This window comes from Syzygium oleosum, unplaced genomic scaffold, assembly GCF_021117445.2.
Source record: "Syzygium oleosum isolate NSW1041296 unplaced genomic scaffold, Sole_v2.1 Sole_v2.18, whole genome shotgun sequence".
Taxonomy (NCBI): Eukaryota; Viridiplantae; Streptophyta; class Magnoliopsida; order Myrtales; family Myrtaceae; genus Syzygium; species Syzygium oleosum.
Genome location: NW_026607502.1, coordinates 3,332,828 through 3,358,727, shown reverse-complemented (window position 1 = coordinate 3,358,727; position 25,900 = coordinate 3,332,828). Strand labels below are relative to the sequence as shown.

General features: G+C 40.2%; 3 protein-coding genes across 4 annotated transcripts; 1 reads left to right on the top strand and 2 right to left on the bottom strand.

The window, feature by feature from the left end:
- Positions 1-2,067: 2,067 nt before the first annotated feature.
- LOC115682061 (transcription repressor OFP5-like) lies at positions 2,068-3,703 on the bottom strand. The gene has a single exon (XM_030606197.2). The coding sequence runs from the start codon at positions 3,409-3,411 to the stop codon at positions 2,251-2,253; it is 1,161 nt and encodes a 386-aa protein (XP_030462057.2). The 5' UTR covers positions 3,412-3,703; the 3' UTR covers positions 2,068-2,250.
- Positions 3,704-12,285: 8,582 nt separating this feature from the next.
- LOC115682138 (uncharacterized) lies at positions 12,286-15,527 on the top strand. Of its 2 annotated transcripts, XR_008818389.1 has the most exons (5): positions 12,286-12,788; positions 13,418-14,040; positions 14,308-14,823; positions 15,011-15,274; positions 15,381-15,527. XR_008818389.1 is itself a non-coding variant. In XM_030606281.2 (4 exons), exons 1-4 carry the CDS (start codon positions 12,524-12,526, stop codon positions 15,149-15,151), a joined length of 1,545 nt encoding a protein of 514 aa, XP_030462141.1. In that variant the 5' UTR covers positions 12,286-12,523; the 3' UTR covers positions 15,152-15,379. The 2 variants fall into 2 exon arrangements, 1 of the variants encoding a protein (XP_030462141.1); XM_030606281.2 differs by lacking the exon at positions 15,381-15,527 and having other exon boundaries at positions 15,011-15,379.
- A 6,747-nt stretch (positions 15,528-22,274) lies between these two features.
- On the bottom strand, positions 22,275-25,070 carry LOC115682108 (U-box domain-containing protein 17). The gene has a single exon (XM_030606244.2). It carries the CDS (start codon positions 24,523-24,525, stop codon positions 22,378-22,380), a length of 2,148 nt encoding a protein of 715 aa, XP_030462104.2. The 5' UTR covers positions 24,526-25,070; the 3' UTR covers positions 22,275-22,377.
- Positions 25,071-25,900: the final 830 nt, after the last annotated feature.

Sequence of the window (25,900 nt, the reverse complement as noted above, 5' to 3'; positions counted from 1 at the left end):
GGTTTTGACCAAATAAGTGTACGCGTCACTATTCCTATCGTGCCAAAAGGCACATGATCATCGCCAGTTCCCATGATCGTCCACGAATAGAGTAATGTAAATTTTCTGAAAATATCGATCTTCCAAAAGTTAAAAAAAAAACTCATACTATTTCATCGCAATTATCAAGCCGTGAACCTTTCCTCTAATCTTCCAACTAGATCCAACCACCTTAACAATTATATTAGAAGTCACTTATGAGTATTTCTGAGAAACTTATCAAGCAACCAAATAGGAAAATTTTTGTAATTTTCAAGCGCGGCTTTGCTCGCGCCTTATGCATATGAGAAAATCGAAATATTACTAGGTTAACTTTGTTAAAATTACAAAAACAAAGAAGGGTTTGGCTATTTACTCTCATTCTTACCCTAGTCAACTAGCCCAAGACCTAGTTACGAGGATCCAGCAGCCAAAGCAAGGTATAATGAATGCCTAAGCTAACCCTAATCGAAAATGATGTGCAAATAGAGTTGGCAAGGACCATAAAATCTCTTTGCTTTTTGGCTTATTGAGTTGGACCCATCCTCTTTTGAGGGCTAAGAGAGGAGCTACACAAGGAGGGAGCAACAAAAGCAGATCAAATGATTGAGAAATTCAAGTGAAATGCTTGCTCATCTCATGTTTGTAGCTCGGATTATGATTAATGGTGGTTATTTTCATTGGGCAGGTCTCATTTATTGTATCGTCTTTTTTGTAATTTTAGTTATTTATGAGTGCTCTTGTCCAAATTTAAAAGCGTGGGTTTTAATTTTAAAAAAGCTAAAATATCTTTCGATTAGTAAAAAAATGAATAATATTATGCTTTTACACATTTGGGTTCTCTGAATGTGGTAATGGATTGTGTTGTGTGTAGCCGCATTGATTTTGTTACGTACATAGGAATCGTGATAAAATCGGATACTTTATAATATTTCCATCTTTACGTATTCTACTGTGTAATGTGTAGTTAACTTAATTTTCTTATGTGTATAATCGTGACAGATAGATATTCTACAATGTTTCTCTCGACTCACAGTTATTGTACTTAGTCGATGTTCTTGCATTCATAAATATTATTTATGAATGTTGAGATTTCAAAAGATTTTACTTTCTTGGCAAATTCCTTAAATTAGTATTTAACAAGAAAAGACTCCTTCCATTAAATTTAGTGCATTTAATGTCCAAAACTTTTTTTTTCCACAAGCAATGCTCATCATTATGCATACAGGAAGGCACGCTTATCTTGAATTATAGTCTTTTGGAAAGCAAACCAAGTTTAAAAAAAATAATAACCTAGATTGATACTCATAAGTTTTTAAATCAAGGCATGTCAAGAAAGCCATAAGCTTAACTGCAACTTAATTATATCAACCTTTACTATTGTAGCGACTAATAAAAAACTCTAGATAAGCAAGTCTAACGACAACCGTGGACCAATTGATATGGGTCGTGCGCCAGATATTGAATCCAAGCACTCTTTCTTCGTCAGAATCAGGACAATGAAGTGAGGTTAAAAATGACTAACATCGTCAATCTGAACGTGTATGGATAGAACTTATAACGGAGTCTCGAGAAACTCTGAAACCCCCGAATCTGGAGCGCTCTCGAAAGAGTCGGGCTGGCTTTGAACCTGCATGCCTATGACTTCGTTATCCTTACCAACATTACTCCATGGGATTCTTTAAGTATATGAGATGTCCGGTTCACTATTATTCCAGCATTTAACTTCCTCTTCAAGATCACAAATTTAAGAGCATAAAGAAAAGGAGGAAACAAAAGAGGTAAAGAGGGAAAGCCCAAAAGTCAAGAGGGCATACTTTTTGGGGGCACTTGCTCTTCAAATTGTTCTCCTTTTTTGCCATGACCCGTTTGAATTCTCTCCCCTTTTTGCTGTCCAGAGAATGTGATGAGTAGCACCTTATACAAACTTACTAATCCAACATGACATTGCAGGTTCACATTAAAAAGGTGCGTACCTTTCGTCATAGTTCATCGATCGAGAGAAACTTGACGATCAGGCTCTGAAATTTCTATCGGAAATTTCGTCGATCGAACTATCTTTTGTTCTAATTCGGTGAAAAGATAACACCCGAGCCTTTTCGGTGATGATTTCATTGAGTATACATATACATAATATCGGCCAATTGCATCTCGCCGTAAAGTTACCTAAGTGATGGTATTGAAGCAAAATTAAACTAACCATACCGACATCTGTGCTCTCTCTGCAATTATTCACCAGTCAAAACAAGCCTGGTTCAGCTCAAACCAGACCTGCCTGAACACCTTGATGATGAGATCGTGATACTCGTCCGAATTTAGCGTCAAGTAACAAGCCAAGAGCTCCTCCATGTCCTCCGACTGCCGGATCCGCCTCTCGACGATCATCTCCACCATCGACTCCCTGAAGTCTCTCTGTGGGTCGTACGAGCACTTCACCAGCGCAAACCTCTCCAATCTGTTGGCCTTGGTATTACCCGCGCCGCCCTTCTTAGTCTTCGTCCTCGCCCCCGTGGACTTCGAATTCGCCTTCTTCGCGTCCTCGACCAGCGATCGTGGCCTGCGCACCTCGATTCTGACAGTTCTCGGGGAATGAACTCGGACCCCGCTGCTCTGCTTCAGCCTTCGCCGTGGTGGCTCCCTTCTGCTTATGTAGAGGGATTTCCTCTGTTTCTCTCTGCTCGTGCCGTCGCGGTCGCTTGTTTCCTCCGGTTTCTGCATCTCGGGAATCGATTTCAAAGGAAATTCACAGTCTTCAACCGATTTTCGCGATGAGATCGAATAATTGGACGGAATGCGGTCCTGATTCTTCGCTTCCAAGACCTTTTCATCGCTCCTAATTCCGAATTTGCGTTCCCTTTTGACCTTTCTCCTTCTTGGAGTCTTCAGCTCTGCTTCTCTCTCTGCGGTCTCGACTTTTATCTCCGGCAAGCTCTTCGATCTTCTCTGACTATCTCTCCTCCTCCTGATACCCGACACCATCTCTTCAAAATCGTTGGTCTCCTCCTCCCCGTCTGATCTGCACCAAATCGGCCCGAGCGAATCTCCGCTGGAATCCCCTTCCAAGTCGAACATCCTCCCTCCTTTGAAGGACAGCCTCCAGAAACCACCATCGCCTTCCAAGAACCGACCCTCTTCTTCCCCCTCGACGCCGCCGCCACGTTCCGGAGGAGAGACCACCTCCGACGGAGAATTGTAATGCCTCGTCGCCGCGGGGCTCAAGCTCCCCGGCCTCAGAGCATGATCGGGGCGACCTCGACGGTGGTCGGTGCGATTGACCCCGATTTTCCTGAGCTTCAACAGCCAGGAAGACAGCAAAGAAGGGCGGGGCGAGGACGGAGCAGCACCCGAGAAGGGCTTGATTCGTCTCCTCGTTCTCGATCTGCCCAGCTTCATAATTCGGGCGAAAAGCTCTGCTCTTGAGGGTGGGAAGCAGCTTCAGGATCGCAGGAAAGAAGAAACAGAGGAGGTTGATGGTGATGATGGAGGAGTCAGGGGACGGTTAGGGGGGGAGGTGAGTGAACGTGGTGGTGGGGGGGAACGTGGGATCGAGAGGGTTTGGGTTTTCAGTGAGGAGAGAGACTTCTTCCTCTTCCTTTTTCAAAAGAAAGGCCCGCCATATATCTCGTGACCACTTTCCCTTTCTTTCTCTCGCTTTTTATGTACTCGGAAAGAGATGGGGGACTCTCTCTCTCTCTCTCTCTCTCACTGCATTTATATACCCTTATAGCTAGTCACATTGGACCTTAGCACGACCTCAAAAAGCTCAATATTGGTTCTTGTCCGGACCTTGAGATCACTTAGATGTAAAACTTTCATGGGATATCTCTTCTGCCTAAGGGAGAAAAAGATACAAGGAGAATTGGGGATACGAGGAGTGCGAGTACCGACACGTTAAAATAAAAAATGCATCTGTGAAACTCACCCTATAGGATGGGGACAGACCGCGAAGGCCCTCGTAAGAGTTAAAGTTCTTTACCTTTGATGAGGTTACCTCTTAATCGAACACCAAGAATCCAATGGATTGATTATATATACGTCGTGCAAATCTAAATCAAATTATCAAGAGAAAAATGACATGTCTCATCTTCATATTTTCATGTTACACCCATGAGCGCATGTCTTTGCCCTAGTCTTATTAGGAAAAGTTGGTTTTCCTTATTTGGTCTTATCCACATTGATATCATAATGTATAGTTTATTATGGATGAGAAGAAACTTGATGCTTATGTTCTCCATATAGGTTTTAAGTGAGTTTTGAATACCAAGGTACCATGACAACATTTCTTGGGTAATTAATTTAAAAGGAAAAGAGATTGTATATACTATATGTATAGCAAGTAAAGAAATTTTCCGGTGATTAATATTCTAAAAGTTTGGACTTAAATTTTCAAGATTAATTGATGAGTATGCAATTTTTTTTCCAAGTCGAAAAGGATGACAAGCATTGGCAAACTGTAAATCATCCATCGGCAAATGTTCAGTTTCAGGTTGCAGCCCACAACCATTTCCCGTTGGGCTAGCCAGTCATCCCTGTCCCTGCTCCATCAAGGTGTGAGTGGAGAGCTCAAGGCCGATGATGCACTTTAAGCTCAGGCTCTTGTTTCGTAGAGTAACAAAAGTATCCTGAGATCGAGAATAGACTGGGGAATTGAACCTGTAACTTTAGGTTTGCAAAATTGAGTTCCAAATCACCAACCATCGGCTCGAACAACCACGGTGACAGTGAACATGTGATCATTCGATCATCTTCAATATAAAAATCGCATTGTTGAAAATTGGAGAAGATAGATACATCAATTCTTTCAACCGATAAGCCAAAATGTATATAGTAGTTTATGGCCATCACAATTGACATTTCCATCCATATTGGACTTTAAGGTCAGTGAAGGTGATCCTTGTGGTCCCCTACGGATCGATTTCTCAGCCTCAAATCGGCTTTTTGTGGCTGTGGTCTCTAGCCTTGATGTGTCCCATGTCGTACCATTGTTTTTAGCATAATGGAATGACAAGTAGAATGCATAGAGCCACTATTGTCGTGGAGTCCTAGAAACACAAGTGATTGCGCAACAATAATGTAACGTGATGCTCATTAATTTTCTTTGTTTTAGTACAATAATGTGGTATGGTAATTGCGCACATTTTGTTACAGTCTCTACATAAAGTATCGTACCGTACCGTACCATAAGAAATCTTAGAATAAATTAGAATTAACGGGTGGAATTTATTTTTATACAATCCAACGACTATCGGGTTTGTAGGAGCTCCCGTCTTTTGCCTTCTTTTTTCTTTTCCTTTTTTATTATTGGATATCTTGTTTTTACAACTTCTCCTCTTTAATCAAAACGGCCCGATTAGTCAAAATGAGAAAGAATAGAGGAATCAAATAATTTTCATTTCCTTGATAGCTGGAAATTTCAAGAGTGCTTGGGGTCGGGAGCCTAGAAGCCTTGGTCGCTCGGAAAGATAAATCTCTTATCTTTTCTTGTCCTAAAGATATCCATCTTGGAAGCGGACTTTACTAAAGAAAGGGAATGTTAGCAGACAAATATGGGTTTAATTGCCTTCTCGAGCGGCAGTCAACTGTTTCCGACATGACTCGCGTCACATAACGAATGTCTTGTTTTCAAATCAGCTTAAAAGAGTAATTAAAAACGTGAATGTTGCATCCAACTTAGGTTAAATGTGTCTTGATCGAAATACGGCCCTTTTTATGGTCTTTTGAGCATCTAAACACGCTTAAAATTTTCACAATATATAGTTAATATTTATTTTTCAATCCAACGGCTATCAATGTACCAAGAAATGATTCTGTAGCGATTGCAAAACTACCGGTAAAATAAGGACTTCGAAAATCAATGCATTAAATTTCATACCTATGTACAATTTAAAAAAAAAATACCTATCTGGGATCCCATTTTTGGGTTTTTTTATTAATGCTAATGTGACACTTCTGTAGATGTGACAATCCTCTTGTACCTTGGGATGACTCCCGCCCATGGTTCCATCTCCATCACACGGGAGTCCAACAGAATCCATGGGCGGCACGAAAACACACCCTTTTGTAGCTTTATTCGATGGGTAGTACCATTCCAAAGGTGTTCATCGAACGGATTAACAACGAATTGGGTCCGAAAGTCGAGTCTCGTGTGTTGTTTAAGCTTGCCCATCACATGAAATATTTTAAAAATTTCGAGCCGGGCAGGGCAAAAACTGAGCATGCCAAGCTTTTTTTTATGTAAAAGCATTGTCCATATCTGTCCACTCACCTCTCAAATCTGGGTAGACCGCTCGCCTATTCATCTATCTCTAGTTTGCATTTTTTGTTTTGGTCAAACATCTATGTCTAGTTCCTCCCCCAATGATGTGTAGGCTTTTTGTGCGTTTGATTTGTATACTAATGACGTCTATTATTTGCTGGAAAAAAGGGAAACATCTCTTTTCAATCGTTTTCTAGGGTCATGCTTGATCCCACCCATAATTACGAGTTGGCCAAGCTTAGCCAGACAGCAGACGTAGGCTGCCGCCCACCTCCTGATCGGTCGGTTTTTTTTGCATGTTTTGAGTGGTGCATGTAATATTAACTAGAAAGAGAAGAACATCAAATTGCAAAGTGGAAACAAAGATTTTTAATTGAACAAACATGCAGCCACCATAGCCGCCATGACGAGCCCCACCGGCCACCATCGCCGGCCTCCGCCTTTGCATCCCGGTGGATCTCTCTCTCTCTCTCCATCTTTTGTCTCCAACTCCATCTCCGAGTCACGCACTCTCCACTCCATCCAGTAGCACGATGCATTGCCGAGCTCCGTGCCGTCCATGGACACTTGAATGGATTAATTAGAAAAAATAATAATAATAACATCCGCGAATAATGTTAATAGTAACTTGTATCTAAGACATGAGGAACGCATCATAATTTTTTTGTTGGATAAAAATTGGCAGAAAAAGAAACTAAAAAAATCAAATGGATATTTCTATTTTTTATGATAAAAAGATAGCTCAATAAATAACATAAAATGAAAATACAAACTAAAAAGATAGACGAATGTTTAACACACCGACCTTAATTATGCCGGTGTCATTCGCGTCCACACACCACTTGGTGGAGCTAGAAATTTGATCGGGGGAGGAAAGGAGGGGGAAATTTGGAACACAAGTAATTTATTTTGTTTAATTACTTTAATGGGTGCATCAAATGAAAATAAAAATTGTAGAAAAAAAAGGAAGAACTAGAGATAGATTTATAAATCGAAATAGATTAATAAGATCGATATTAAACTTTTTGATCTCAAGATGATTCAAATTTCCCTCTAGGATGGCTAATTTATAGCATTAACACAAATTGGGTAGTATAGATATCGTCTACTATTTTTTTTTTGGTCGAAAGAAAATTGTATTCATTACTTAAAAGGATACATGAGAAGTACATAGAATTTCATGGAAAAACAAATCGAATTACAGCAAAACCCATGATACAACATAACAAAGCCAAATCCATAAAACAAGGAGGATCAATAGAACACTAATAAGGTTAAGCACACACTTATTCCAGAAAAATAGATATGTTAAGCAAAACAACCAGTGACTGATCACTGGATCTCGTATCATCATCAATGATGAACACACGATGAAAATTCATTCTACAATAACTACAGCGTTGCCATTTGACAGTGCATGCCTAGATTGGGCTTCCTTCATATTATCACCGTATGGAGATAATCAAAATGGGTTGAAAAAAATATAGATTTAACTTTTGTAAGAGCAAATTTTCATAGTTCAGTGAAATGCCAAGACTCTTGCGATCATCATTGAAACTGAAGGCAGATAACTTGTACACGGATAGAGTACAGAGATATCGAATCCCAAAACATTATTAAATTTTCAGATCTAAATCGAGAGATAATTGCTCCAACATCTAGAGCTAAATTAGGTGAGCTTAAACTTTCAGATCTAGATTTAGACCCGGAGAAGAGAGCTCCCAAATTTAGATCGTGAGAGAAAAAAAAACAAGAAAAAAACAAAATGACTCAAACAACATCAACAGGAGGGAAGGGTGAGACTAGCTCAAAACCTCCCATGGTTGAAGTTTGAAGAAGATGATAGAGAGAAAAGAGAGAGATAATCGCTTCAAGATCTAGAGCTAAATTAGGAGAGCTTAAACTTTCAAATCTCGAATTATATCAGGAGAAGGGAGCTCCCAAATCTATATCGTGAGAGAAGAAAAAATAAGAAAAGAACAAAATGACTCAAACAAAATCAATAGGAGGGAAGGGTGAGACTAGCTCAAATCCTTCCATAGCTGAAATTTGAAGAAGATGACGGAGATAAAAGAGAGAGGGAGAGAAAAAACTTTTCGGCTTCTACCGTTTTTAGATTTCATGATCATGATCCTGAAAAAGCTTACTGATGGGTAATCCAAATATTAATTAATTAAATTGTTGACATGTATAAGATCTCGGTTACAAAACCAACTCAAAGTGCATACATCACGTATATGCAAATTGGAACAAGAAGTCTGAGTGCAAATAGATGGTAAGTGTAAAACATGCTAAGTTTATTGTTCGAGTAAGTTTAAGCATAGATCCCTTCCACGAATTACAATATGTTCGGCTCCGAATAATCTTGATTCTTAATGGCCAAAATTTATCGCAATTAAATGAATAGGTAGAGGTACAATTATAATTATTACTGTGGTCGTACTATTGCTATTATCTTAATGGCCAATATTTATCGCAATTAAATGAATAGGTAGAGGTACAATTATAATTATTACTGTGGTCGTACTATTGCTATTATTGTTATTCTTTTGCCAAAGAGCTACAATCAATTGGGTGTATAATGCTTGCATAATAACTGAGTAGTAATCTGTGTAGTGGACCACAAATTTTGCGCGACAATCACTGACTAATTAATGATCCGAAAGGCGAAATTTTTTTACTTTCATTATTCACTTGTAGGCCTTGAAATCCATGTTCTATCTTTTTAATAGGGGGAAGAAAAGAAAAAGATAAAGTAGACTTTCATTTATTTTGAGCATGAATGCCTTACAGATTGAGCAATATCTGCTGTTGGTTAAGACAATGTCTGGCGATATGCATAATGTGTCTATATGTTCCATTTCTCCAATTTCAATTTTTCATCAAATGATGGCCAAATGATCATGTTTTTTCCTCTGAGTTTCGGGAAGTTCCCGATCTTGTGAAAAGGCACATCCATAGATAGTGTTAGCGACGGAGCTGGGATTTAGGTTAAGACGGAGAACTTCGACAATGAAAAAAGGGGTTAATATCATAAAAAAACCCCAAATTAGTACACATGTCACAAATTTACCCCAGATTAATTTTTTTACCACAAAAAACCCCAAACTTGTACATTTATGATTAATTTACCCTCCGTTAAATTGGATTAATACTACGAAAAACTATAAATTGATAAGTTTATGACAAACAAAGAGATAAAACCCTACACTGGTACACCCGTCAACTAAAATGTGTTATCCAACTCAGCAATTTGATGATAAAATTTAACGGAAACTGACGAAGGGTAAATTTGTCACAGGTATACTGGTTTGGGGTTTTTTGTGGTCAAAAAATTAGTTTATGGTAAATTTGTTACGGGTGTACCAATTTGGAGTTTTTTGTGATATTAACCCATGAAAAAATTACACATGCTAGAGAATTAGTAAGTTTAAAAAATACAAATCGCAATTTGGAATTTTGCAAATCTTTCCTTGAACTTTTCTATATGAACCTAAACAAGTATATGGACAAGAAAATTATTTTTCTCTTGATTACTATAGATTAATAAACTACATGTAATTTTATGATCATGTCTAACAAGAATTTTTCCATTACTATAGTCAATTAATGATTGCTTTCGTCCATATAAACACAACGCCTTTTAAGAATAGAAAGTTTTATCCGAATAAGATAAATTACCGTACGTACAAACCACTTATATATATAATCATGATTTCTTTCAAGGATAATACTAAGGCTCCGTTCGTTTTGCAAAAAACGTGATGTTTTTTAAAAATGTTTTTCAGAAAGTCATTTTCTAGGAAAATGGTATAGAAAATCCTCATTGCACTCCTTTTAATATATTTTTTTTAAAAAAATCGAATTTTGAATTATTTTTATTTTTGAATTTCGAATTTTTTAAATAATTTTTAATATTTCTTTTTTTCTTTCTTGCTTCCTCTGCCGGTCGCCGGCTGTCGCTATGTTGACCAAGAAAACCAACCTTGTCTCTACGGTCTCTCTCATCAATATCACAAAAAATAGATAAAATCTTGTCATAGTATTTATCTTGGTCGTGCACGTCATTTTTCATAATTTCAAAAATATTTCAACATGATTAAGAAAAATCTCCTAATTAAAGAATGGTCTCTATTACCAAAAACTCCAAACTTGTGTACCCGTGTCACATTTATCTGTACTAATTTTTATGTCATAAAAAATCTCAAACCGGTATACCCATACCACATTTACCCTAAATTGAGGCACCCGTGCCACATTCCCCCACAAAAATCCCAAATTTACCACAATCTAGGGTAAATATGACACTAGTATATCAATTTAGAATTTTTTTTTGTGACACAAAAATTAATTTGGGGTGAAGTGGCGCGGGTGTATTAATTTGAAGTTTTTGGCGGTATTAGCCATAAAAAAAATAAATGAAATTATATCAATTCGTATCAGTTTCAAGTTAAATTGTGTCAGGTCGGATACGTATTCTTTTAGTAAATTCGTATCTTGTCCTATTCATGTAGGAAATTGCTGGTTCTAATGTATTAGATCCTTACTGTGTATACACCATGTCCTGGTATAGATATCAGAATCAGAAAAGGAAAACAGTCTACTTTATTGGTTAGATTTTTTAGCCAAGTAGAAAACCACATTAAAGATCCAAACTTACTCAAATTTCCCCTTTGTTTGCAAATCAATATTTTCTGTACACACTCCGAGTTCTTGAAATCCAATCTAGCTCCAGCATCAAGACATTTTCTCGTTCAGCTCATTTTCCTTTCAATATTTAAGCTAACATACACAAGACATTTTTACTCTATTCTTAATATTGTAACTTCGCATTATGTCTCGGATTAAAATAGAGCAGCTGTTGCTACGAACTTATAATTAGTAGCGGGTTGTATTTGAGAGTTGTCGCTATGAACTTGTTGTTAATAGTGGGTTGTATTTGAGACTTGTTGGCAATGAACTCATCTTATCAAGAGAAAAAAACTCCACAATTTGAAAAATGTCCTTTCAATTTAAACTTGACCCGACCCAAATATGCCTCCACCTTAAACATATGGATTTTCCCGAGTTAGGTGATAAATTTGCCTTAATTTCTACTATATATGAATCAAACCCAACGAGAATCTCAATATCAAGTCATTAGAAATTTAATTTTTCTAATCCACTTATTGAACATGCATTTTATAACTTTTCTAATAAAGTTCCTTTGGCTCCAGATCCGATTCCTTGTAATTGATGTATCCATCAACACCGGCAAAAGTCCGACGGAAAATTATTATTAATTTCTCCTCCATGTTGAAAACAAAAATTAAAAAAAAAAACCCTCCTACGAAGTTAAAAATTCGTGGAATATTTATTTGTTTTTAGAAACTTATAAGTATGGATTTGGAATATGTAGATGTCAATCGTCCGCAACACTCTTTGACCAACTAACATGGCCCAAGTTTAGTGCAACCAACGATGACATGGAAATGAAGAATGATTGCATTCCCAACTGGAGTAAAGCATCATGAAGGCATCACTTTGACTGAAAGAAACCCCAGAGAATCGGAGTACTACTCCCTCAAGACAATTTTACATAATATGTGTTTACCTGTTTAATCTGGGGCTTATTATTCTTCAGTAATTAGCTCGATTGTTTTCTAAATAATCTCATCACTTTCAACCCATTATCGCACATTGGTTTTCCTATAAATACTCGCGCATATTGGCGTGCACATGTACGTTCGTGTCTTCAAAATTACAGGCGTCGCGATTTCTATAGAATAACATGTTTTTGGACAGTCTAGGAATTTTTGAATGAAGAAAGTAAGATGAAAGAGATCTCCCCCACTAGTGGGAAAGGATAGACATATGCTTTGCCCTTTTCCTTCCTCACAAGAAAGTTTGGTCGATTGACAAAGAGCTAAAGATATCAATTTGCCACCCAAATGCACCAAACCACAATAATCAAAATAAAAAGAAAAAGGAAGAAAAAGCAGTAGTATAAAATATGCATGTCTATGACAACTTCAGATCTTCTACCTAATGGGGGAATTGAAAAGGCAATGCTTTTAGAGAAGAAAAGCTAATGTTCCATACGTACACAAAGTTGAATTCCCAGGAGAAAGACTTACCCTTTTGTCGAAGTTCCTAGCTAGTCTTCAATTCCATTTGCAAAAGGGCCTGTCCATGCTTATAAAGAAGCTCAGATACGTACATATAGAAGCTCATCTTCTTGGGCTAGTGTGTTTGTTTGTCCCTCGTTAAATGGCCGAGCGGGAGAGCCTGAGTTGCTTTCTCATTCTGATTGTTCTGGTCGTGGGTTCGGAGATTCATTGGGTTTCGTCCACCAGCACCGATGAGACGGAGTATGTGTCAGCTGTTGGCGACCCAGGAATGAGGCGAGATGCGCTGAGGGTGGGAATAGAGTCATGGAACCAATGCAATGAGGTCGGTGAGGAAGCTCCTCACATGGGAAGCCCGAGAGCTGCTGATTGCTTTGACATTTACCGAGCCATTCCTAATAGAGATGGTCAGTCTCATTTTTCTTTCTCAGTTTCATTTGCATCTCCTTCTCATTGATAAGAATCCTGCTTTGTGTGCCTCTGGTGTTCTTCTGGTTTGTGTCCTTCGTTCACTTTGCTCAGTATATCCTGGACCGAGCAGCTTAAGTCATATGATAAAGTGTTCGTCTGTCGATTTTTGTGGTTATTAAAACATGTTTTGCTGTTTTTCTTTAATGTGACATTCTCGTATGTGGAGGAAAATGACTCCTACATTTGGTCTGTATCTCCACGAGTGTTCAAATGCAAATAGTAGGGAAATGTGCTTTGTTAGGGAAGCACAGTCATGTAAGCACTTGCTCAATTACACTAATAATATTCTGGGTTTGTATTATTCTACCTGATCTCTGCCCAAAGAAAGTGACTCTCAGATTTGATAGTGCGTCACCCAAATGCAGAGGTACCTATTCATTTCCTGGATTTTAGCACAATGTAGTTAATCCGTGAAATTGGTGTGTATTGCAAACCTCTAATTCTTCATCCACGACAAATTACTTGTTCTGCTTTCTTCTTCATTTTTCTCTCTTTGATTTGAGCAACCATATATTAGTTAAATTCTGGTGACAGCATTTTCCAATTGCACCTCATTTTGATGCAGAAAAGAATTGCTCCTTGTGCAAATTGCTGCCCTACATACTGGTCCACAGGGTCACGGAGGTAGACAACAGGCTTGGAGTTGGAGACCCCTTCCCAGGACTCCATGCCGAAGCCCTGTTAAATGCAGACCTCTACGCCGCGCTCAAGGAGCTCTACTTGGGCGCGAAATGCCAGGTCGAGGACACCCCGAACCCATGGCAGTTCTGGATGATCATGCTCAAGAACGGCAACATGGACACATTTGCCTCCAGGTGCCCGAAAAACGGGCACAAGGTTGGACCCTTTGGCCCCGACACCGCCTTCCCTTGCTTTGGCAAGGGATGCATGAACCAGCCGCTGATGTACCATGACTACACAACTTTGCAAGGCCCTAATTTGACTACTCTTAAGGGAAGGTTTCATGGGTCATGGGACTTGGATGGTGTTTTCAGTGGCATTGGTAATAATAATTCATATTATTCTGTGACATGGGAGAAGGAAATTGGGAAGGGCAAGAGTTGGGCATTTCATCATGTCTTGAGGACTTCAAAGAAGTATCCATGGTTGATGCTTTACCTGAGATCAGATGCCACCAGCGGGCTCTCTGGTGGGTATCACTACCCCACCAGAGGAATGTCCAAAATTGTGAGCACATCCTTTTTCCTTCCATTTCAAGTCATCATAAGGAAACCAATGAGACTCCATTTGGTACTGCTAATACTGTTCTTGAGGTTTTACTGAAAGCAACTTCTTTTTGGTCGCACGAGAAACAGATTTGAGCATAGTCCATTTGATAAACCATTTCAATCATGTCTGGTGCAACTATTCTTGAAAGCAAAAAGATTCTTATTTGACCAACTTTAGCGGGTACTCAAACCAATCTTATCATTATGTTTTCGTTACAATACACAGATCCCAGAATCACCAAACTTCAAAGTGAGGTTCACTCTCAATGTGCTCCAAGGTGGGGGTCCAAACAGCCAATTCTACCTAATTGACATCGGAAGCTGTTGGAAGAACAGTGGCCAACCTTGCAATGGTGACGTGACCTCTGATGTCACCAGGTACAGTGAGATGATCCTGAACCCCAACACCAGCGCCTGGTGCCGCCCAGACAACCTCGGTGTGTGCCCCCCTTACCACACCTTCCGGAGTGGAACCCGGGTCCACCGCAACGACACAGCCCGGTTCCCCTATGCCGCATACCATCTGCACTGCTCACCAGGGAATGCCGAGCGCCTTGAGGAGCCCTACAGCTTGTGCGACCCTTACAGTAACCCCCAGACCCAGGAGATCCTGCAGATTCTGCCGCACCCTGTGTGGGGCGAGTACGGGTACCCGACAAGGCAAGGGGAGGGTTGGATTGGAGACCCTAGGACATGGGAATTGGATACTGGGAGGTTGTCTCAATCACTTTACTTTTACCAGGTTCGATTTTGTTTTTCTCGGATTCACATTTTTGGTTGTATAGACAAATAGACCTGATCATTAACCTGGCAACCCGCTGAGCCTGTCCAAGCTTGCCGAGCCAACAAGGCCCTAGGATAAGCAAACATACATTGCTGACCGTCTTTTTCTGCTTAGCTTCAATGTGTGACGTGTGAACGTATTGCAGGATCCAGGGACACCAAGTGCTAGGAGGCAATGGATGTCTATAGATTTGGGGACTGAAATATTCAAAGATCCTGATCAGGTTGCCGAATGGATCATTAGTGATTTTGATATTGTTGTGCCCAAGAAGATGGTCAGAACATAGTCTGCATTTTCTGTCCTTTTTCCTTTTTCGAGAGTGAGAAAAACTGAAGGGAACAGAGAAAGAGTTTCAACCCAAAGGGTTGTGTAACGTTGAGACCAAACCAGAGAAACACCGAACTTGCAAGTGAGTTCTGTTTCTCTTCTTTTCACTGAAGCAAAAAGCAAATGCATGACTCGTTCCGAGCATCAAACTTGGTTTCTTAACTCGCTAATCACATGTTTAGGTGCAGATTAATCTGACAGTTTCTTGGTGGAGTGTGTGAAAGAGGCTAGGAATCTTCAGTCACTAAAGAATCTGTGGCTGGTGCAAGAAAGTTTATGCTTACAAATCTGTATTAATTTGCCAATATCAGTTTTCATTTACATTAGTTTGCTCCCTCTGGTTTACAAATCCTTCCTAGTTCGCCCTCTTTGCCGAATCCGATTGAAGAGTTGACAACGATTGACTCTTCCATTCATGCCAGAGGGCAAACTTTCCTAATTACAGCGCCTAATCTCGATCCCAAACTGACTTAAATTATTTGGTCAAACAACAATTTGCCGGAAAATGCTGAATGGATGATCGAACTTCTGTCGCATTCAGACATGAAAAAGGCGGGGCGAACCAAGGCGGATTCGCCTAGGAAGCAAACTGAAACAAATGAACATGGAAGAGAGGCAAAAGTGCCTGCCCTCAAAGGAACCATGATACTGGTTCCAATCTGCTCAAAGATTGCCCCATGTCTTTTCAATCCTGGACTATTAAACTGGACCGGCTCTTCATCCTCGCCGGTCAATTCATGAAGGTTTAATGCCCATCTACAACGCTGGACTTTCGCAAAAGCCATTTCCAGAAAGCCCACAGTACACCATTTTTGTATACATTCACATTGAATCTGCTAAAAAGATAATGCTAATTAGGCCCAAATACTGTTTTTTTTTCTCCTTGGAGGATCTTTTATAGAATAGGATTTGTTCAGAGCTGTGTTCTTTTGGAATACAAGAGGTATTTAGACTAGTGATCTGAGCCTGTTTCTCCTCCCAGATCAAAAGTTCGGACATGTTTACTAAATCGCGCGCTTCGAGCGTGATCTCTCGAGATTTCTATTTATTCGAGTCTTATATTGAAAAAGGTTGGCTCAATCAAGACCGGCGGTCTCTAATTCCTCTGCAATTTTTCTTGTTTCATTAAGCATAGTTAAAATGCAAATTCTATTCTTCAGAAAAACAGGGGTCGGACCTCTACATTCAAGAAGTCCACATGAAATAGAGGCGGTCGACCCATTCCAGATGATGGGTCAAAATTCACGTTAACTGTAATTTGGGGAGAGGCCCAGTCAAGAATTCTAGACGATTTGCCCAAAAAAATGGAAGATTAAATTAATATTAGAATTTTAGGGGCCTAATTGAACAAAATGATAGCAGGTGTTTTATTGACCAAGAATTGGTAAAATTAGGGGCTAACATGAGAAATTTTCTTAATGAAAATGGTTCATCAATATCATGATATTACTGTCATAATATCATCTAGGAATAAGTGCATTAGAGACCATTCCACCACCACTTATCGGGCAAGGACTACTAGCGAATAGGAGGCCATTAGCCCTCCTCTCTCTCTCTCTCTCTCTTTCTCCCTCTCTGAGTGTGTTTTCTCTCTCTGGTTTCCTTTTTTTTTTTAATCTAATTTGAATTAAATTTAAGAGGAAAAAGGTATCGTTTGCAATCTTTTAAAAAAAATGGCCATGTAGGAAGGAGAAAGTAATAAAAAAATCATGTTAACATATTGCGTTAGCCAAATTAAATACAGCTAACAAAGGGACTTAATTGTATTAATTTGACAATGTTATGATTTGATTGCATTTTTTAAAAGTTTTAGAGTTCAATTACATTCCACGATAGGTTTTCAGACATTCGATGTGCTTATCTCTACTACCTAATATAATGTAGCAATCTGTGTCAAAGGGCTAATTGCAAATGCTATATTTTGAATGGATTTTACAAGGCTATAATTTCGACATTTATGGTACTTTTACTAATGCAATATTAGAGGCCAAGGGTTAAATCTTGTATACAAAATGCAATCGACCTTTTAAACCCTTTGAATAATACAACAGAAGTGATAACTTTTTTTTTTTTTGGTTCAACAAGTAGTGTCCGGATCAGCTTTCGTGCACTTTCAGTCCTTAGCAAGTCCACCTTTATAGGAGTCTCGATGGCGAGCTCCCACACATTGCGGCATTCAAGGTTTTACTCTTGGAGCGCTTCCGGCGAGGCTTGAACCCAAAATCACAAGAGGAGGAGCAAAACTCCATCGCATCCTAATCAACGCCTTGTTGGTAAAAGTGCTATAGTTTCGATTGCATATCCTGTCCCCTACCGAATTTCCTAGGCCCTCTTTGTTTACACTTAACAATTAACAAATAGTAGTTTTTCTTTCCCTTTCCTGCCAAATTTCAACTTATTATTCAAATTAATTTCAGGAACTAATTTTAAAGGGCCACCCCTTTTTTTGGGGTTGTTTCAACACCTTCGTGTGCTTTCACAATGACTTGGGGTCATCTAGAGAAAGAGAGATCCAAGGAGTTTTCAAACATACGAAACACAACTTCCACTATTTTTCCATTCAAGAGGGAAATGACTTTGTTGTCACACGTAAGGAAAACACCAAACTTCCACTTCTCCTGCTGTACGACAGCCTCTTTGCATTATTATTGATCACGAAACTTCCTTCCTCTTTCTCTCATCATGATCATGCTTGTTGTCTCTCACACCCCCCAACAAAAACAAAAAAACAAGAGTAAATATCACGAAAAACTCTAGATTAATATACTTATGACAAATTTACCTCAAACTAATTTTTGACTACAAAAAATCCAAAACTAGTACACCTGTGACAAATTTACCCTCTATTGGTTTTCTTTAAATTTTACCGTCAAATTGCTGAGTTTGATGACACGTGGCAGTTGACGGGTGTACTAGTTTTGGATTTTTCTCTCCATTTGTCATAGATGAACCAGTTAGTGATATTTTCGTGGTATGAATCCAATTTAGCGGAAACTAACGGGCGGTAAATTTGTCACAAGTGTACCAGTTTGAAGTTTTTGGCGGTAAAAAAATTAGTTTGGGGTAAATTTATCACAGGTGTATTAATATAGGGTTTTTTGTGATTAAAAAATTAATTTGAAGTAAATTTATCACAAATGTATCAGTTTGGGATTTTTCGTGATAATAACCCAAAGAAAAATCATTAACTAGGTTTTTACGTATGTATGGACTCCAGCATAATATTGAAATTATTAACCATCTTTCATGTCTCTATCAAATTATCTAATCTCGATGCTCCTGGATTTTGACCTGATATGCCTTAATAATAGTTAACCAATAGGCAAATTCTCATAAATTCAACTTTGTGCAGCGTAAACTTAAAAGAAAGTTAACCTGCATCCACCTTACCCAATATTATTTTCATATCTCTCTACCAATTGATCAAAGTGTTGGGTCCCCTAGAGAACAGAAAAAAACTAATTTTGAGGGTATGTAAGTTTCCATGGAAATGAATGTCCAATGTCTGCAGCTTCCTCTGCCCTGCCAAGGACATAAAGAATCACCCATCTTCCAACCTAATTCTGAGGCGTCAATGGCAATTTGGAACCCCATCACAATCAAGTTGGGCAGTCTTGATCATTGATCATTTCCAAAATCATTTCTTGGTACCCAGTCTCTTTAACCCCAACCCATTTCCTCAATTTATAAAACTGCAAATATTCTAGAACAATCATAGTGCATAAAATCTTAGATGGGATAGAGATTGTCATACACTAAGAGTGATGAAACAAGAATCATGCATTCTTTTCCCATTCATAATCATGTCTAGCCATCATGACTTCCAACTAGTTTGCCAAGATGTTGATCCATGTACCATCACAGGATTGTCAATTTAGAACATTAGCCAATGATGTGTTAGGTGTGTGGATCAATAGTGATTCCACTTCTATTTTTGCTTTTTTCCCCTCCACCTTCTACATAATTTGATCCATTGAAGTACCATGGCTCAATCATGGAGACTTGGCCCCCCCAACCTTAACCCCAATTTGGTTCCAGCTTCCAAGACTACCAAACCATTAGAGGACCCTTCCAACAAGAAACAATGAGAAAGCTAGCAATGAAAAAATTTATATTATTCATGCAATTCGATATGTTGACGTAATATCACTAATTCAATTGCAAGCATGTCCAATAAATATATGCTTTTTTATAATTTCATATTCAATCAACATGAACACGTGATTGACCGAGTATAGAAGTAAGTTGCACGATATACATTTTCACGACCGTCGACTGCGTTGGTCATGATCACTCAATGTAATCCTCGAAAGTCAGTATTGAAACACCGTGAATAACCAAGAAAGGAAGAATGAAGAAAAGACTGATAAAATCCAAAGCACTTGCTAGTGCAGCACCACCCCCACAAGAAAATTACATAAAGGGAATAAAAAAGAAGTGTTATAGGCAAAATTGTCAAAAAAGTCCTAAATCTATTGCATTTTTACCAATTCAGTCATAAAACTTTTAATCGTTTCAATTGAGTACTAAACATTTTCATTTTTTGCCAATTAAGTCTATTCGGCCAATTTTGACTAGAAATTGTTACATGGATGTCAGGTGTCTTACGTGGCACGGCCGGTGTTAACGTAACCATTGTTAATAATATGTTTAATATTTTATAATTTTTCCTTTTTATTTTATTTTCTTCTTTTCCTTCTTTACTTTTTCCTTTCTCTCTTTCTTCTCCTTTTCTCTTCTTTTCTTTTTTCTTTTTGCTTTTTCGATGGCCGGCAGAGGGAAAAAAAGAAAAAAAAAGTAAAAAAAGGAAAAGAGAAGAAAAGAAAAAAGGAAAAATAAAAAAATTAATAAAAAAATTCGAAAAAAATGTTATTAAAAATTGTCCATGTCAATACCGGCTATGCCACGTCGGTCGTGCCATTTAGAACGGCCGGTGTCTACGTCAGCAATTTTTAGCCAAATTACTCGAATAGACTCAATTGGCAAAATGCGAAAAAGATTTATGACTCAATTGGCACAATTAAAATGTTTAAGATCGAATTGGCACAAGTGCAATAGATTTAGAATTTTTGGACAATTTTCCTAGTGTTATAGCTAGCAATGGCCACAGCGCCGTGTTGGACTAAGCCCATTTGAAGAAGGGTCGTGCCATTCTTGGCTCGGCTCATAAATGTGTTCAGCCTTCACGGGCCGTACCAGGGCCGACCATTCGTAGTTGAGTCGCAATACAAAATTAAGGAATAAAATCATTTGAGAAACATAAAATATTCAAAGAAAATGTTTCACTTTAAACTTTTTATAACGAGAAAGACCATCTTAAGTGCCTCGGGTCGTTGAATCCACGTCAGGAAGTACCCATTCATTAGGTAAAACGCGAGTCAAAATGCGAGCTGATCGTCCCAATATGGAACTCCTCCTATTCGATAATATGGCAAACCGAACATGTACATAGAAGAAAGTGGACACAAAAAGAAAGTTGGGACATCTTGCTCGAGCTTCTTCAGGGAGCCATACATGTTGCGCCTCTATGGCGGCAAAACATGATGGCAAGCAAAGTGGTTTGCAAAAGCACGCATCACTCAAAGATGAATCCAAACGAAGCAACGCCTTCGTCGGATTCCAACTCGTCACAACTTCAAATCGGAAATGCCATCAAAAGAAAGAAAAAAAATCTTGTTGCCTCGCCATTGCCACGAATCATCTTCCTTCAAGTGGTGTTCCTTTGACCGAGCAGATTCGAGATGCTTGGTTGGTTCGTTCTGACAATTGAAAGAAGCAGACACCCATTGAAATGAAATGATGTTGACCCTCCTTTTTCCACCGGTATCTGAATCAGAATTTACCTTTCGGATGCAAAAAGGGAGTTTTCGAGATTCCATCGATAACCATCGGATTAAAAAGAAAATTATCTTTTGCCGTTAATGATCGAATTCTTTAAATTCTTGTGCGTTGTTACATTCTGTACGAGTCATCATAAGTAAGAGGTTAAACTATTTCATCTAAGGATTCGTGCGGACCTCGACATTCCTTGGACATTAAAAACACAGAGGGTATTCCCTCCTCTTGGAGAAAACAAAAACACAAAAAGAATTTGGGGGCCTGGGTGTGCGGATATCGACACTAGCCCACCGGGTATATACACCTAAATAGGCGAGGTAGCCCCAGTCAGATGCTTAGGATTCCTCTGCTTTGGTGAGGTACCCTCATGTAATCACCACTGAGGATTTAAGGCTGGCACCTGATTACATTTTTGCTGTTAACGATAGAATTCTTTAAATTCTTGTGCGTTGTTACATAGTGTATGAGAATTACGAAAGAATGCAAGAATCCGCGACTCATTGGAGGACTGCTCAGAACTAGATGCTGAATAGAAGTTTCTTTATGAATGAACAAGGGCAGTTTTGTTTTGGCAGTAGTGGAGACAACGTACGACCGACGTTGTTCTCTCTCTTTGCTCTCTCTTTGATTTGATCAGCGCTTGGTAACTGAGGAGATTGAAGGAAGTTTCTATCAGGAGAAATTTCTCAGAAAGCTGCGCGAGCAACGAGAAAATTTCTACCCAGAAGCGTTCCATTTTCCAGGAAATCATAAGAAATGTTGAATAAGTCCATAACGAGCAAGAATCTTTACCCCTCGCATGTAATTTGAATTAGTTCCTCCCTGTCCTAAACTAACCACCCTCTTACTAGTCTCGCCTCGATGAACATTGCCGGCGATGCGATATCCTAAAATTGGCTTTCGGAACAGTACCGTCTCCGTTCTGTTCAGCTCGGTTATGGATGCAGAAAACTATAATTGCCCCGAATATCCAACCCCGAATTCTACCAGAGCTGAGTTCGAGAATTAGAACACCAAGAAGTGCAGATTTCCTTCCGTTTCAATGATAAACTCTATCGATGAGACGATGATGATTTCGACAGGGAATTTTTAGCTCATACGCCCAACAGAAGATCGAACGCGACTATGTAAATAAAACAGTACGCAAAACCCCGCGGGTGCAGGGATGTGTGTCTTGAGAATGGAAATTGTAGACCGATGATCCAACATATCAAAGAGCAAAAAACGTTTCTGCCATAGTGACATAGCTATGATTCCTCTCATGAGCTTTATATTTCAATAAAAGAATTTCGTATATATGAACAAGAACTAGAAAACTTGAAGATAGCAAGAGCTCCGTTATTACCCCTACAAAACGGACACGGGGATCGACATCGGTACCGAGACGTCGTTGCCGAAACCTGAATCCCTATTCGCAGCAGAGTTTCCCGCGAATGCGTATCCCACCCCCAAGCCTCCAAAGTGCAATGACGCGTTCTCGCACCTCTGAAATACTCTCGCTAGCGATGCCGCCTTCCTTCTCGCCCTTTTCGTTCCCGTGAAAAGCAAAGACTGCAGCAACCCGGCCAAAGACGGCGCCTTCACCACCCTCTCCGTGGCAGCTGAGCCACCGCTCCGGCACAGCTCGAGCAATGCCGCAACTGCATTCTCTTTGCCCCGTGGGGTCCCGCAACGCATCATCCCAATCAAACCCGAGACAGCCGTTTCCTCCTTTCCAACCGCTTCCGCCCCCATCGGATGCCTAACAATTAAGGCCAATGAGCCTGCTGCTTCCTCTGCAACCACCTCGTTCTCCAAAGCACCCACCAGTGCATTTACGGCGCCCGCCTCAATCATTTTAAGGCAATTTTCCGTGTGTGTCGAGAGGTTGAACAGGGCAGTAACGGCATCCTTCTTTCCTCTGGGCGTCCCCTCTCTCAAGAGTCCTGCTAGGGCCTCAACTGCGCCGCCCTCATCTGCTATTCTCTTCTTATAGTCGTGAACGGCTGAGAGGCTGAACAATGTCGCTGCAGCATTTTCCCTTGCTTCTGTGGTTCGGCCGATCCTCAAGACGTCCACAATAGACTGCAAACATCCTTTCTCATCAATGATCCTGCTTTTGTTCTTGTCGTATATCGACAAGTTAAGCATTGCCGTGACGGAAATCTCCTGGGCAATGGGACTCGAAGATGAAAGCAATTCCCGCAAATGGGGAATCGCCCCAGCTTCGGCAATGCAAGCTCGGTTCTCCTTCCCCGTCTTAGCTAACAATCGGATCTCTTTGGCAGCGATTGTCCTCGCAGCCTGAGGCCCACTTGCCAGCTGCTGAACGAGAAGTTTTGCCGTGGCTTTATTAGCTTCAAGGGCAGCTTTGGAGGGCGAAGCCGCCGGAAAAGCTTCTGCTGATGTTTCTATCATCTCTGGGGGGTCATAGGGGACTCCATGAGCTGTGCACCACTGCATAATCAAGTTCCTCAAAGCCCGGTTCGGGACAAGACGGTTGTGAGCAAGCATTTGCCCCGTCTTGGGACAGTTACAGTGCCCTTCTTCCATCCACCTGGCTATCGATCTCCGATCGTATGTCTGGCCCGTCGAGACGATAACTGGGTCCTGCATCAAATCCAACGATATCGGACAACAAAAGTCCTTAGGAACTGTGATGAAAGTATCAGCAATTTCCTGCGTGATCAACCCTCTTCTCTGCTTCTTCTTATTTCCGCATCTCATTCCAACATCGTCCTCCTCGAATCCACACAAAAGAAACCTGCAAAAGCGGGTAAGCGCAACGAAACCTTGAAGGATTGAAGCCGGAGGCTCGATGTCCCCTTCATGGTTCATAATCTGTTCCTCCAAGAAATCGATCTCAGCCCTAAAACTCTTTGCGTTGCTAATGCCCAAATTATCCACAAAGAAAACCCGCAACTCAACTGGATTAGGAATCCGCCCGTTCTCAAACTCATTCAGAAACGCGAAAAGCTGAACTCTCAGCTCCTCATCATGCTTATCAACATAAAACCGGGCCCGTCTCGATTGCTTCTGCAACAACTCGAGTTGCTCCCTAACATCCTCGCTCAATTCGAGGTTCTTCAGCGGGAAAACATCCAAGAGCGTGGATATCTCCTGATTCAGATCGTGGAAATGACCCGAAATCGAATGGTTCTGGAGCAAGAGCCACAGCTTACTCGATTCCGTGCAGTAATCGAGCAATATCTTCGACCGGTACAGCAGCAGATACAGCTCCTTCAAGCAGAGGACCGCGGCCGAAGGCAAGTCCGACCTCCCATCCCGCAGGAACTCCAGGAGCACGACGAAGACCTCGATCTTGCGGACCAAGGACCGCGAGTTCATGCGCTGGAAGAAGAGCGACCTGCTCGCGTAGCACGACACCAGCTCGCCAGAGATGGAAGCCAGGGTTTGTATGAGGGCCACGTCGCTGAGGTCCACCGGGGCCAAGAAAGCCTCCAGGCACGGCGACCTCCGCCGCCTGAGCGACGAGAAAATCGCCGCCGTCGCCATTTCTTGATTCACCCAAAAAAGACACGAAATTTAACGAAATTACCGAACAATTCCCACCTCCCGCGAGATGGGTAGGCAGGGTTTCCGCTCCCTCGCTAACGCTCAGGACCAGATCTTGAGAAAAACAGAATCCGACCCACCAACAAGAATCAAGAAAGAACCTTATTCTCCAATTCTTGACCCGAAATCAAGATGACCCAAATTCCCAGGCACGACCGGGGAATCCGCTATTGCCGGCAAAAGAATGAATCCAACAATATCAAGAACAAGAAAGAGCAAGAACAAGAGAGAGAGAGATTGAGGGGGTAGATGGGGAGCCAAGAACAGAAACGCTTACAGTCTTTTATGGTTTAGCTGTTTGTCGTTGATGGGGGTTTGGTGGACTGGGTGAGAAAGAGAGAAGAGAGAGGCGGGGTTGAATTGAATCTTTCGGGGAGCGGAAGGGGCTCTCGATTTTATCAAGTCAAGGCCAAGAAAAGCAAGAAAGCAAAGAAGCGATCAAAGAAAAGGAGAACAACAGGGAGGGAGGAAGAGGGATTGAAGATTTCCGTGGGAGTAGCAGTAGGAGGGATGAAATGCGCGTATTGGGAGGGAGGGACGAAGGAAGGAAGGGAGGAAGGCGAGGCTGACTTTCCAATGCGGCCTCCTCTGGTTTTTTCTTGGTGACGACTTAACGACGGCCATCATGTCCATTCATTTAGCTTTTCCCTAGCTTTTTTTTATTCTAGCTGTTTTTTATTTGGGTCAGAATGTTTTTTTTTAATTCTAACTTGGTTTTTGGCGTTTTTGTTAGAGTTAATAGTACGAAAAACTCCAAACTGATACACACATGATAAATTTATCCCGAACTATCTCAAATTGGTACACCCATCACAAATTTACCCTCCGGTAGTTTCCCGTTAAATTTTATTGTCAAATTGCTAAGTTGGATGAGACGTAACAGTTGACAAATGTATCAGTTTGAGATTTTACCCATCCGTTTGTCATAGGTTTACCGATTTTTTATTTTTGGTGGTATTAATTCAATTTAACGGAGGGTAAATTTATCACAAGCGTACAAGTTTAGGGTTCTTGGTAGTCAAAAAATTAATTTTTGGTAAATTTATCACAGGTGTACCAATTTGTGATTTTTGGTGGTCAAAAAATTAGTTCAGGATAAATTTGTTACAAGTGTACTAGCTTGGGATTTTTCGTGGTATTAACCTTTTTTTTTATTTCTAAATATTTTTCTGTCATGGCGGTCATCCAACTGTCTCGAGAAAATAATAAAATAAGACATGTCAGCATTTTCTGTTAGCCTAATTGGACGGAGTTTGCAAATGAACTTGATTAAATCTCATTTGATAAGTTTTAGGATTTGATTGCAGTTTTTTTA